The 15,086-nt window shown below is 39.8% G+C and overlaps 1 protein-coding gene across 3 annotated transcripts in view; it reads right to left on the reverse strand.

Moving 5' to 3' along the window:
- Positions 1-15,086, reverse strand: part of LOC116298455 (ectopic P granules protein 5 homolog) — a 58,956-nt gene that overhangs the window by 26,135 nt on the left and 17,735 nt on the right. For all 3 annotated transcript variants that reach the window (XM_089037247.1, XM_089037248.1, XM_089037246.1), the window contains exons 19-32: positions 10,083-10,232; positions 9,662-9,833; positions 8,821-8,986; positions 8,233-8,373; positions 7,777-7,897; positions 6,842-6,942; positions 5,888-6,089; positions 5,353-5,490; positions 3,168-3,334; positions 2,503-2,718; positions 2,137-2,260; positions 1,673-1,820; positions 973-1,144; positions 150-240 (exon numbers count right to left, since the gene is read on the reverse strand). In XM_089037247.1, coding sequence (XP_088893373.1) covers positions 150-240; positions 973-1,144; positions 1,673-1,820; positions 2,137-2,260; positions 2,503-2,718; positions 3,168-3,334; positions 5,353-5,490; positions 5,888-6,089; positions 6,842-6,942; positions 7,777-7,897; positions 8,233-8,373; positions 8,821-8,986; positions 9,662-9,833; positions 10,083-10,232 — 2,109 coding nt within the window. The remainder of the gene's footprint in view (positions 1-149; positions 241-972; positions 1,145-1,672; positions 1,821-2,136; positions 2,261-2,502; positions 2,719-3,167; positions 3,335-5,352; positions 5,491-5,887; positions 6,090-6,841; positions 6,943-7,776; positions 7,898-8,232; positions 8,374-8,820; positions 8,987-9,661; positions 9,834-10,082; positions 10,233-15,086) is intronic.

Raw genomic sequence — 15,086 nt, forward strand, 5'->3', positions numbered from 1 at the left:
GTTTATCGAGGTGGTGATTGTGGTGATTGTGATGGATAGCTTGGGTGAAAACATCTTTTGTTCATATGCCTTATATGGTGTTGATTGTACCCAAGCTAGACCACAATGCATCATGTTTATCAAACTCAGACAAACCCATGATGACTCACCCTAGTCATTTGATTGGTTTTCAATCTTGGAATGAGGTCTACATAGTCTTCATCCAAGGCAACGTGGTGATCTGCATCCCTACAGAACTGCCTGAAAATGAAGAAATCATGACCTACTAATACTATCATCATCATCCTTATCATTATCAACATTATAATTACCATCATCATCATTACCATCATTGCTGTTAGCACTATCACCACTATCATTATCGCCATCATCACCATCATCATCACCACCATCATCATCTCCATTACCATTACCATCATCACCATTCTCATCATCATCAAGGATCAACTCCATCATTATCCCATTATTGATCATCATCGTCATCGTCATCATCACCATCATGTACCATCATCATCATTCTCATCATCATCATCATTTCATTAAAAGTTGATTCTGAATTTTCAGATATTTTTTTTGGAAGATTAGAACCGTACATAAATGGATGGACTGGACGTCTGTTAACGGGTTCTTGAATCGCCAAAAACATTTTCATCGAATTTTCAGTTTTTGAATGGGTGTGGATGATCTTAATGAATAGAAAAAACATGTCCAACCTCTAAAATTTGATTCAGGCTTCTAAATTCTGAATCTTGAGCGATTTTTTAACATTGGAAAATCCGGAACCGAGCATGGCTGGACTGGACTGAACTTCGGTTAACTGGATTGTCCGGATCGTAAAAAAGCTTTTTACGCCGAATTTGCAGTTTTTATCACCATTATCATCATCATCACCACTACCATCATCATTACCATCACAATTATCATCATCATCATAACCATTCTCATCATCACCACCATCATAAAATTACTTACTTGGCATGTGCTAGTAGTTTCTGCAGACAGTCAAAAACTTTGTTGATAACCTTCTGTTTGTTTGTCAAGAATTTTTCATCAAAGGGAGGGAGAGGAGATTCCATCATGACCACGGGGGGAGGGGGGAGTGGTGGTTGGTGTGTTCTCATTCGTTTGATTATTCTTCCTGTGGCTGAAAAAAAAGAACTCTTTACCTTGGGCCTATTGTTTTACCATTTCAGACCACTTGTCATTCCCTTGAGTATTATTTCTTTCTTTACTAAAAATGCTTTCCAGCTATGGTTTAATGTTTTCCCATTTCAGAAAATGTGTCATTCTCTTGAGTATTTTTCTTTCTTTACTAAAAATGCTTTCCAGCTATGGTGCAATGTTTTCCCATTTCAGACCATGTGTCATTCCCTTGAGTATTATTTCTTTCTTTACTAGGAATGCTTTTCAGCTATGGTGCAATGTTTTCCCATTTCAGACCATGTGTCATTCTAAAGAATGAGATCCTTCGTTTGAGTTGTATCTATGTATCTAGAGAATGACACGTGGTCTGAAATGAAAGAAGTGCCCAAGCTACGAATATGAGAGCTTGGTTATGTTTATCGAATCAAAGTGCTCCTCCAGTCCTCTGGATGAAGACTGCATTGAGAAGGTAATGGTACACCCATTCTGTGAGTGCTTCAAAGGGAAAAAAAAAATTTTTCGATCATACCTGTATCTGGTGAGGATGAGCTGATTTGTCTAGATAAAGTAATCGTCTTCTTGTTTTGATTCCCATATACGTGTTTCATCCACTTTCCAACCGTTTCTGTCAATTCCCAGTCAATCTTTCTCATGTGGATCAAGTCCAGCCATGGATCCTGTTGAAAGACACAATTTCTTCTCTCAATTTACCCACGGATTAGACTTTTAGTTTCTATCTACTAATTAATCTGAACATCTTTCACAGTAGTGTAAAAAATACTCTACCTGTTGAACTAGTAACAACGCATGATATTATTGCTCAACCAATCAAAATACAAGGAAAATCGGCATCATTTAGTGGTGACAAAGACTGTATCTGTATCCGTATCTCTCCTTCCCAGTCCCACCCCTTTCCCTCTTCCCCAATCCCCCTTTCTCTTCCCAGCCCTTCACCCAAAGAGGCTGGCTACACAGGCTGGTGTCCATACTAACCTGACTTCCTTTTAACACCAATTCCAATCTCTGAGGGTCGTATAGTGGGGGTAGAGAGAGTAAGTAGAGATTTGGATCATGCAGTCGAGGCTCATCCAACCAAAGAGCGAGTACTTCATAAAACCTGAAATACCGATAAATGAAACAAGTTTATAACAGGTCTCTTGTAAACAGATTCCTGTCTCGATTTATTAAATGAATCAAGTTTAAAACAGGTTTTAAAACATGTTCACAACTCCATAAATCAATCTAATTCAAAAACAGGCTTCCCTGGTAAAACCAGTTTCTTACTCCATAAGAACAGGTTTGGTGGGTCTAACAGGGTTTCTCATTCCTGTTTAACCAGTTCAAAGATAATCTACTTACGAGGAGAGCTTTTCATGAAAAGCCTTTGTCTCTTCAAATTGCTTGTCAATTTCTTGATCACCCTCCCCCACTGAGTCTTGGTCGACACGTGTCTGTGACGTCATAGACCGGTGGTGTTCAGCGATAGTTTGTAGGCGCTGCTTCATTCTCTTTTGTAAAGACACGTCTGCTTGACTTTCAAAGAATCGGTATCCAACACCTTCACGCTGAGGCAAGCTGATGATGATATGATAAACATATATAAAAATATAATAAAAAAAGTTACCATCATCACTATCATTATCATTACCAGCATCATTATCATAATCAGCATCATCAAGTATCATCATAATCACAGTCATCATAAATCATTATCTTCACCATCATCACCATCATCATCATCATCACCACCACCACCATCACTGCCATCACCATCATCATCATTACCATCTTCATCATCATCATCACCACCACCACCATCACTGCAATCACCATCATCATCAGTAGCTGCAGAAACGATGATACGATGATTAACTGAAGACAATCCTCTACTCTCATACAGATAATTCTTCCGAGTTTCTTTCTGTCCTCCACATAAAAGTCAGGAAAGGGTTTGAAAATTTAACAATCTTTTTTCAGAGTAACAGGACCTATGGTTTACTCTATCTAACATTACCATGTCTTACCCAGGTTGTGAAGATGGCCTTGAAAGGTATAATCTAAAAAACCTTTGCCAAATCAAAGGCAAAATGGGATGATCCATGGCAGTGTTGAGAGTCTGGTTGGCCCACCGATAGATACTGAGATTGTACGTCTGGGGAGTGGAACCTAGCTTCATCACCTTGGTAACTTTCTGGTAAACAAACAAACAAGCAATATCAGCCAATCAGTTCCTAGGACTTCTGACTCAGCATTGATACAGAAACATATGAATGATTGGTGTCGACTGTTGAGGACAGACAAACAGTTGGATAGACAGACAGACAGACAGTTAACTTACCCTAAGAGCATAGTCAATATTGATGTCTTGTTTTTTGAGACGTACAGTGTACTTTAGTAAGTTAGACAGACAGACAGACAGACAGACGGACGGACAGACAGACAGTTGACTTACCCTAAGAGCATGGTCAATATTGATGTCTTGTTTTTTGAGAAGTACAGTGTACTTTAGTAAGTTAGACAGACAGACAGACAGACTGACAGATAGACAGTTGACTTACCCTAAGAGCATAGTCAATATTGATGTCTTGTTTTTTTGAGACGTACAGTGTACTTTAGTAAGTTAGAAAGACAGACAGACAGACAGACAGACAGACATACAGTTGACTTACCCTAAGAGCATGGTCAATATTGATGTCTTGTTTTTTGAGAAGTACAGTGTACTTTAGTAAGTTAGACAGATAGACAGACAGACAGACGGACAGACATACAGTTGACTTACCCTAAGAGCATGGTCAATATTGATGTCTTGTTTTTTGAGAAGTACAGTGTACTTTAGTAAGTTAGACAGATAGACAGACAGACAGACGGACAGACAGGCAGTTGACTTACCCTAAGAGCATGGTCAATATTGATGTCTTGTTTTTTGAGAAGTACAGTGTAATTTAGTAAGTTAGACAGATAGACAGACAGACAGACAGACAGTTGACTTACCCTAAGAGCATGGTCAATATTTATGTCTTGTTTTTTGAGACGTACAGTGTACTTTAGTAAGTTAGAAAGACAGACAGACAGACGGACGGACGGACAGACAGACAGTTGACTTACCCTAAGAGCATGGTCAACATTGATGTCTTGTTTTTTGAGACGTACAGTGTACTTTAGTAAGTTAGAAAGACAGACAGACAGACGGACAGACAGACAGTTGACTTACCCTAAGAGCATGGTCAATATTGATGTCTTGTTTTTTGAGAAGTACAGTGTACTTTAGTAAGTTAGACAGACAGACAGAGAGATGTCTTTATTTTTATTTAATCTCGGGAAATTTCATCAATGTACAAATTGGTTTTCATGAAAACCGAGTTGATAGGTAATATATATCAAAAATTAATAATAACGTTAAGAATATATAGACAGAATTATGAAATAAATTCTCATCTACCCCCCAAAAATATTATAGTAATTAAAGTGTTAAGGACCAACAGATGAAAGATTCCTCTTAAAAGATTTTAAATTATTGGACAGTCTGACACTTTGGGGTAACGAGTTCCACACTTTTGCACCGTCATAAGAGAGAGCTCTTTTTAAAAACTCAGTGCTGGGTTTCGGTAACTTTAAGCACTTCTCTCTACCACGAAGATCGTAGGTATTTTCTTGAAAATAAAAGAGTTCCCTTACAGATTTTGGTGCAAGTGCATTTAAAGTCTTAAACATCATTATTGCTTTATGCTCCTTTCTTCTTCTTTGTAAGCTTTTCCAGCCTAAAGAAGTTAAAATATCACTAGATCTGACATCGTAGCTGCTTTTTGTTATTATTCTTGCAGCTCTATTTTGCATTTTTTGCAATCTTTCAGCAGACGTTACTGGTAAATTATCCCATACCACGTCACAATAGTCAAACCAAGGTAAAACGAGAGAGAGAGACAGACAGACAGACAGACAGACAGGCAGTTGACTTACCCTAAGAGCATAGTCAATATTGATGTCTTGTTTTTTGAGAAGTACAGTGTACTTTAGTAAGTTAGACAGACAGACAGAGAGATGGACAGACAGACAGTTGACTTACCCTAAGAGCATGGTCAATATTGATGTCTTGTTTTTTGAGAAGTACAGTGTACTTTAGTAAGTTAGACAGACAGACAGACAGACAGACAGACAGACAGACAGACGGACAGACGGACAGACAGACAGACAAACATACAGTTGACTTACCCTAAGAGCATAGTCAATATTGATGTCTTGTTTATTGAGAAGTACTTTAGTAAGTTCAACCCTTAGACCTGAGTTCTCCTCCATCTGGTCTTCCATCGACAGCAAACAGAATGCATAATAACTGTAGTCAGGTGACGACTGTATAACAACGACAACAAAAAAGAATATTGGAACAGCCTTGCTTATAGTTGTTCCTCATATCTTCTTCCACGTGCAATGAAATCATTGAAAGTTTTTCACAGGCTCTTTGAAAGGTAACTATGGGTTTTTGAATCCAATGTCACAAAAAATAATTCCCAACTAAAAACTGGGAAAATCTTTTCCAATCTTTTAACCTTTTTTAAGACCAAAAACCATCAAATTTTTATGTCACAAAAGGCTTTTTTTAGCCAAAAATGAATATTATAATCCTTTCATATACTTGTGATTATGCTTTTATGTTTGCACGTGAACATGAGGCTACTCAGTCCAGAACAATAGTTACTCAAATTGGTCGGCATGTTTCTATTCAGTGTATAGGAGGTTAGTATTTTACCTTGATGTCCCAGAGTAGTGGGGGCCCTGTGGAACTCAAACTGACCAATGAGAGAATAGATGCAAAAAGACCCGGGTTACCAGTCTCTTTGAGGACTGTCTTGTAGGCATCAATGAGCTGGGCCTGGGTCGCATCAAGACCACCATCAATCTTGAATGCTGCCTTCATGAGACCGTCAAGTAAATACTGAATGCATCCATCTCTGAAATACAAACAATTGAATTTATGGGAATCCTGTGGATTTTGTCACTCCCAACCCCAGATTTCTGTCATTCTTACAACACAAGGTCAACATAATGCCAGCATAGTGCATGAGCAGTAAAAATAACAGGGCGTTTTACAATCCAATAGGTCCTTTAGGCTAAATGTAGATCTATGACTACATGGGATAACCGACCGATAACCAACAATTAATTAGCACTCTGTATATATTTAATAGAAAAACTGCTGTATTCTATTGTTTTAGTTTAGTTTAGTTTAATCAGATTCGTCAACATTACACTACAATATGGTTAAACTTCACTAGAAAACATGCACGGTGGACAAACACTAGAGGCCAAGAGTATTCTATTGTATTCTATTAATATTATCTTAGGTGTAATTCATTGTATTTTTATGAGAATACTTAACATCATATGCTTGCTACGTAGGCTCTCCCAACCACACATAAAAGCCTAATACCCCATTCACACCAAGGCTTATACATGTTTTAAAGTGGTTTAACTAAACAGGTTTGGAAAACTATCTACGAACACTGCACAATATTAATTGGTGAAATAATGCATGTAAACTATACTTTGTCTTGCTGTGACAATATTTTAGAAAGTTTCATTATATTGTAGGTTTCTAGTTTCTCAATTTTTTTCCTAATGAAAACATAGTTTAACTAAACATGTTTAGGTGTGAATGGGGTATGAGGATACCACAAGAAACCCGATTGACTGTTTTACTTACTTATACCAGTTAGGCAAAGAACATAAGGCTTTCATCCAGAACTCTGCAGCACTTAATGGACAAGGAGAATCACGATGAAAATGAGACTTGTCAATGTGGCTCTAATAATCAATATTAATGATGACATTAGGTTACTTTATAACCTAGAAAGGAAGTATGGAATGATTTTACATTTGTCACTAGCTGAAACAGAAACTCTGACAAAATCCTTGACCTTCCTAATGCCGGTGACTGGCAGAAAAACAACAAGCCCGCTACTTTCTCGATTTTATTTAACTGCATTTAATACTCCAAATTCTTAAGCATTTCATTTGTGTAACTGATGCTCGAAACTTGCAACGAAATTTTGTAGACTTATTAGAGTAAATCTACTTATTATTCGTGAAAATGTCAGTTTTTCTGCTGATCAAAATATCATCTCTCCCAAAGTACACGGCTTTATATCTCAAATATGCATTTTGGTCGCATTTGATATTTTGCTATTTGGCTCGTCCTAAAGAACATGTTTACAGAATATTGAGCTTAAATACTTATAGTAAGCTGTCCTTATGGCAAAAGGCCAAAAACCGTTTTTCTGCCCTGTCAATGCTGGTTGAATGCTTATGATGAGCAGTCATTTACTGGGTTGATGAGAATGGAGGAAGGAAAACTAGAAAAACCCTTGTGAAAAGGGAAAGGGACTAATGAAACAAACTTTTAGCTGTCCTGAGGGTGAGTAAAAGACTGGGTCAAGTTGGCATTGCCGTGCCTCGTGGGACTGTTTTTAGGGCCAGGACATATTTCCAAGATGGCATCTATTTTGTCCTCCAAAACGTTCCAACAATGCACTTCAATGTCAACTTGAACAAGCCTTTAGTTTCTCCACCTCGGAAATACAACAAAGACAGCAGACCAATGAGATTTCTTGTTCTAAGGAAGTTCACTGCATGACTTACTTGTATAATGCCTGAAAGCCTTCCACTGTACTCGCCAGCTGTTGGATAAAGCAAGAGTTTTTCGGCATAATAAGCACTTTCTCCGTCTAGCTGACAAAGACGATGGAGAATCTTGGTGAACCTACAATGGATTGAAGCACTGTGTGTCATTCTTTTGAGCATTATTTCTTTCTTCACTAGGAATGCTTTTCAGCTATAATACAATGTTTTTCCATTTCAGACCATATGTCATTCCCTTGAGTGTTATTTCTTTCTTTACTAGGAATGCTTTTCAGCTATGGTGCAATGTTTTCCCATTGCAGACCATGTGTCATTCCCTTGAGTATTATTTCTTTCTTTACTAGGAATGCTATATAGTGCTATGATTATTATAAAATAATTAATTAATAATGATTCATTGATTATAAATCATTACTTATTTCATAATTATTTCATAAAGTAGTTAGTCTAACATACCTGTTTTCCTCCACCAACTTGTCTGGACAAGAGAAAAACATGGGGGTAACATTGTACACAATTCGTAACACGGCATCAAAGCACTTTTCATTCAGGATGATAGTAAGGTGGTTAAGACCATCACTGACAAACAGGTCAGGGCTGCCGAGTAGAAAAGGACAGATAATAATTGATAATTGTTAATATTTAATCATAATAATGGTTTGTCATGATTATGCAAGGCAGAATGAAACAATACATTTCCTCTACATACATTCAAATGCTACTAATTGGTGGTACTTATTGGTGATTGAATGAAGATGGATAGCAGATTGAATTAAGATTGATCATAGCAGATTAAATGAACAGGGATAGCACATTAAATTAAAAATTCAGGCAATACAAAATTTTTTAACCACCGCAGATTGGAGTAATGGTACATGTAAATAGCTGATTTACAGACAAGGTTAAATCTGTGGTCATCAAAAACAGCTACAGGAGTATACATCAAAAGAGAAAGAGGATATTTTCTTGTAGGTAAATAAAAGTAACATGATCAGTCTTACTTTGAACCAATGATTGTCATGGAAGTAACATGATCAGTCTTACTTTGAACCAATGATTGTCATGGAAACAGCAACATAACAAGCCAGCGGACCACTTGCTTTGATGGCATTAACGATATTAACAAGTGTCTTGTCAGTGTAGAGATCAAGTGGTTCGAGTGATGACAAGGCTTTTGTTCGTCCTGCAAACCCTGTGTCTCCTTCTGATGCTATAACAAAATCATGAGAACGGTAAGAGTGGGCACCACAGGGAGCCCAACTTATACCACTTTAACTCTCAACAAGATGTGAATTTACTCTATAGTCATTTTGTCCCACTTCTTCAAATTTTACTGACAGCACGCTCTGGGCTAATCTAAGTCAGGGCATGGCTAACTCACAGATCTAACCCTGAAACAACCCCTGGACTGATCTAAGTCAGGGCATGGCTAACTCACAGATCAAACCTTGAAATAACCTCTGGGCTGATCTAAGTCAGGGCATGGCTAACTCACAGATCGAACCCTGAAACAAGCTCTGGGCTAATCTAAATCAGGGCATGGCTAACTCACAGATCAAACCCTGAAACAACCTCTGGGCTGATATAGTCAGGGCTTGGCTAACTCACAGATTAAACCCTGAAACAACCTCTGGGCTGATCTAAGTCAGGGCATGGCTAACTCACAGATCAAACCCTGAAACAACCTCTGGGCTGATCTAAGTCAGGGCATGGCTAACTCACAGATCAAACCCTGAAACAACCTCTGGGCTGATCTAAGTCAGGGCATGGCTAACTCACAGATCAAACCCTGAAACAACCTCTGGGCTGATCTAAGTCAGGGCATGGCTAACTCACATACAGATGATTGAACTCTGAACTGTCTAATAAACTTATCATTTCTTACTTCCTCTTTTTTGCATAGCTTGGCTTCGACTCCTGAATCCCATAACAGGCATGGGAAGGTCATAATCATGCAGATGAAGCAGTAGCATCATATCCCATAGCCAATCAGCAAAGACTTGCTCATGGTTCTGTTGCATTAAACGGCTGTATGACGAAGTTGCAATCAATGTCACCTATAGGATAAGGTTAGTTAAACAATATTAATCAGTACCTCAAATATTAAGTATTTCAAAAAAACGGTCATTGGAGCCAAAGAAAATCTTTTTAAAAACAGCTTTATAATTTTACAACCCTCACTCCAATATGGGGCTCTTCCATGAGGTTCACTCCACATGCACTACCACTACATTCTATATTTACAACATACAACACTCAACTCACATGCTGATTTTTACGGAGGGAGGAAACCAGAGACCTCCTACCTGTTGCAGTAGCCCTCCACCTTCCTTGAATGCTTCATGAGAGATTCCCCCTGGTCTGTTGGGTAGTCGTAAGGCAGATGCCTCTACAAGCATCACCGCTACTGCTCTATGCCAGGAATGGTCCAGGAATAAATGATCCGACTCTCCTTGCTAGATAGATAGATAGATTTTAATTCGCTCATGTAATTGAAAGTTTACAACTTTCGCTGATAGTACAGTAAATAAGGGTTTTAGTATATGTACATATATAATATTGTACATAATTAAAATCATTGAGCCTGAGGGTTAAGTTAACTGGGAAGTTCTCTAGTTAGCCCCCAGCCTTTGTGTTTCTAATTATTGTTCAGGTTATGGAAATACACAAGAAGTTACAAGGAAAAAGTGAATTAATAAAGAAAAAAATGAAAAATATCAAGTAGTGTTACTTAGTATTTTAGATTGGAAGTAGATGTTAAAAATTACTCAGAATACTGTTGTGAGAGTGTAAACAATTTCAATTGTTTGGGAAAAGATAACTTGCTAGCTGATTTAAGCTGCAAGGGAAGGTTTGACCAAAGGTTTGTTATGCTAGAAAAAACAAAGTTGTTTATAACTAAAAAACTAACCATAACTAGCAAACTTAGTCAAAACACCTTTCTTCATTCTTAATATAAGATAGACAAGGTGATAATATGACTAGCAGTTACTAGTTTGGACTGGTGTTTTTCTCTGCCAAATATTCTCACAAACTACGGCAAATTTAATATATTATAGTACACTCAACAAAATTACTCGACTCTGATTGGTCGAGAGGAGTACAATTATAGCGTTAATTGTACTCCATAGGAGTACCGAATTAAGTCGCTATGGCAACACGGCCAAAACAATGTCAAAACAATTATTTTCTATCATTTTGTACTTAAAAAACATAAATAAAATTTCAAAGCCGTAAGAACTAATCTTTTTTATGCATTTCAGTTGCGCGATGGACTGAAAATCGGCTGCCAAATAGACAAAGATGAACGGCGTTGCTTCGCATTTTTTACTGAAATTTTGTTGAGTGAACTATAAACAAAAAATCGCACGATCTTCTCGTACAATTTGGAATTAATAGACCCTCGTAATGTTTTGAAAGTTCTTTAATTGCACTCACCTAAAGGCTCATGCAATTACAAGAACTTAGAAAACATTACTTATGTCCATTAATTTCCAAATTGTACTCGAGGTCATGTGATTTCCTATACAAATTCTCAGGTGTCCAAATTTGGAACAATATAAGTGAGTCGATTAAAAAATTTGAAAAACAAAAATTTAAAGATTATTTATGTACCCAAATTTTGAACTCATATTCGGACTAAAAAAACTTAGCGTGAATAAGACAAAATACTTTCGTTACTTTCATTACTTTTCCTTATTTTCCCAATCTTATCTTATCGTAATCCATTGCGTTATTCTTTCTTTTTTCTCTTTCTTCTTATTCTTTGATCATATTTTCTATACAATCTTTCAATTATTAATTGCATGTTTATAAATGAATTATCCTCTTTGTATCTACACATACCATATAAATAGAAAAATGTATCATCTACCTAATTGCTTTTACAATTTAAATCTATTTACTAAGTAGCTACCTATTTAGTCTAACTTTTAAGTTATCATAGGTAGCTTGTACTTTTATGTATGTCATATTTCTCACAAATGTGTAACCGGCGGCAAGGCGCTCAGCTATGAATCAGATTGCAAGTGGTTTTGACAAAAGAATTTATTGAAAAATTCACACAACTTTTCTGCTGGTAGAGTTCTTAGAAGCTCATGTAGTGTACGGTTGAATCTTTCGCACTGCCCATTTCCTTGAGGATGATAGGGGGTTGTCCTTGACTTCTTAATTCCATACACTGCACACAACTCCTTGACTAGTTCTGCCTCAAATGACTTGCCTTGGTCAGAGTGTATTCTTTGGGGGATTCCATACACAAGGAACCATTCTTTAATCAGGGTCTTGACTACGGTTGTAGCTTTCTGATCACGGGTAGGTACAGCAATTGTAAACTTTGTGAACACATCTGTTAACACGAGGACATTTTCTCTTCCATCTGTTGCAGGCTCAAGCAAGGTAAAATCCATCGCTAGCACTTCCAATGGCCTAGTAGCTAGTAGGCTGCCCATCGGCGTCTTGACTGGAAGGTAGGATCCTTTGGCAATGACACATCGTTCACAATTTGAGATCCATTGCTTCACATCTCCTTGCATACCGGGCCACCAACATCTTTTCCTCAAGAGCTGTTCTGTCCTGTCTTGTCCTTGATGTCCACATTGATCGTGCGCACCCTTCAGTACTTGTGATTTCATTGATGTGGGGAGTAGCAGTAACCGAAGCTCACTTCCCTGTCCGACTCCTGTACGGCGGTAGAGAACTCCATGGCTTTCCTCAATCCTGTTCCAGTGACTAAGCAACTTCCTTGTATCCCTTGTCTCTTGTTGGCTTTGCCTTTTACTTGGCCGACGTCCAAGGTTTCGGTAGTGGAGGAGACGACTGATACATGGGTCCTCCTGCTGTAGTCGTTGGATCTCTGTGAGAGGTGTGGTTGGGAATGAGGTTGCTTGCTCCTCCAGCGCACTTGTCTCTGTGTTGCTTATGAACGCTGCTGATACCATCAAATGTTGACGTACCTCTTCTGGTAGGTCTGTAGTATTGGTAGAGTAGGCTAGGGTGCTTCTTACTTCAACTGTGGTTGGTTCTTCATCTCGGTTGATGCGACTTAGAGCATCTGCATTCTGGTTGTGACGTCCAGGCCGATACTTGATGGTGAAGTTGAAGTTTGCTAACTCTGCAGCCCACCTCTGCTCCACAGCTTTCAGCTTACTCTTTGACTGTAGGTATGTCAGCGGGTTGTTGTCTGTGTAGACGACAAACTTCGATCCCAGCAGGTACTCCCTGAACTTCTCGCATACAGCCCACTTCAAGGCTAGTAGTTCCAGCTTCCTCGATGAGTAGTTCTCCATGTTTCGCTCTCCACCTCTCAGGCCTCGGCTGGCATAAGCGATCACTTTGACTCTTCCGTCCTGTTCTTGGGACAGCACGGCTCCCAATCCTTTGTTGGACGCATCCGTCTCTAGGATGAAGGGCTTGGTGTAGTCCGGGTAGGCCAGCACTGGTGCTGAGGTTAGTAGATTCTTTAACTTGTTGAAGCTCTTTTGGCACTCTTCTGTCCACAGTACGCCAATCTGCTTCCGGGTGGTCTTGTTACTTCCTCCGCTCCCGAGCTCAGCAACTAACTTGTGCAGCGGGCCTGCCATTTGAGTGAACTTGGGGACAAATCTTCTGTAGTATGATGCGAAACCAAGGAATGATCGCAGATCGCGCACTGTCTGGGGGACTGGCCACTCGTTAACTGCCTTTGTCTTTTCAGGGTCTGTCTCGACACCATCAGCAGAGACCACGTGCCCCAGGTAGGACACCCGATCTCTGAAGAGTTGACACTTGGTTGGTTCAACCTTTAATCCATGATGCTTCAGCTTACTGAATACCGTTTCCAACCGCTCAAGATGTTCTTCAATGGTGGATGAGAAGACTATGATGTCGTCCAGGTAGACCATCAGGGTGCGAAGTATGTCCTCTCGGAAGACTCCTTGCATCAACCTTTGGAAGGTCGCTGGGGCATTCTGTAGTCCAAACGGCATCCGAGTGTACTGAAACAAACCCATGGGCGTTGTGAACGCAGTCTTGTGCTGATCATCAGGATGGACTTCAACTTGATTGTAGGCTGATGCCAGATCTATGGTGGAAAAGTACTTTGCGCCACGCAGTGCCTCGAGTGATTCCTCTATCCTTGGTAGGGGGTACTGATCACGCTTGGTTTTCTGGTTCAGCTTCCGGTAGTCGACGCACATCCTCAAGGCTCCAGACTTCTTTCGTACAAGCACTATTGGGGAGGCATAGTTACTCTCACTTGGACATATCACTCCTTTTTCTAGCAAGTCTTGTAGATGCTGTTGCACCTCCTGGTATTGGTTTGGAGGAATCCTTCTGTAACGCTCTGTGACAGGCACATCATCGTCTGTGTAGATGCGATGATATGTTGTCTTTGTACAGCCAAGGTCCTCCTTACATGAAGCAAACACCTCTTCATTTCTTTCGAACATCTGGAGAGCTTTCTCCCTCTGAAGTTCCGTCCCGGGGAAATGTTCCAGGGTAATCCCGTGAGGGGGTGTCTGTATCCTTTGCCAACGTACTTTGCCCACAGCTTCCCGTTGGGGTGGCATCTGAGGGTCAGCACTAAGGTTACAGCACACTGTCACCATGTTATTCTCGTGTAGGAACTCCAACTGCTCTCCTCTCTTGACCATCTCTCCCTCTCGCACAATTCCAATCCGCGTCCTCAGCTTTAGCCATATGTCCTTTGCCGTCTGGTTGGCAACTCTGACATAGTAACACGTCTTGGTAGTATCCACGAGAGTACTGGCCACGGTGAGGTTTCCTTCTACTGGTACACCAAGGGGTTCGATCACAGCATCAGTGCCCCATGATGGGCCTGTGACCAAGATATCAGATTCTGTGAAAGCAGGGACCCAGACTTTGTCTGAGCCGGCTACTTTCACGAACCCAGTTTTACGTTTACTCTTCTTCTCTTCATCTTGCAGGATCTGTTGGTATTGGGGCACCTGCCCAAGAACGTTGGTTCCCAGTAGGCCAGGTACCCTCCTCTGCATTACTGTAGTGGCTGCTGTGTCCTTCGTGATGAAGATGCCGCACCCAGGGACCACCACTCCTCCGATCTCTACTGTAGCGACGATATATCCAATGTAAGGGATGTCCAAACCGTTAGCTCCTCGCAGCTGCAGTAATCTTGTTTCAGGGTGTAGGTCTCCTAGGGTTGGCTGTAGCTTTTCCCTGTAGAACGACTCGGTGATGAGGGTAACCATGGAGCCCGTATCCACTAAGCTTTTCACAGGTACTCCGCCAATCCTCGCCACCACTGTGGGACTTGTCCCGACAAACTTTTCGTTCTGAAAAAGAGAGTTAGA

The sequence above is a fragment of the Actinia tenebrosa genome, unplaced genomic scaffold (assembly GCF_029948245.1).
Source record: "Actinia tenebrosa isolate PJP-AT-01 unplaced genomic scaffold, QUT_ActTen_1.0 PGA_scaffold4__44_contigs__length_22323623, whole genome shotgun sequence".
Classification (NCBI taxonomy): Eukaryota; Metazoa; Cnidaria; class Anthozoa; order Actiniaria; family Actiniidae; genus Actinia; species Actinia tenebrosa.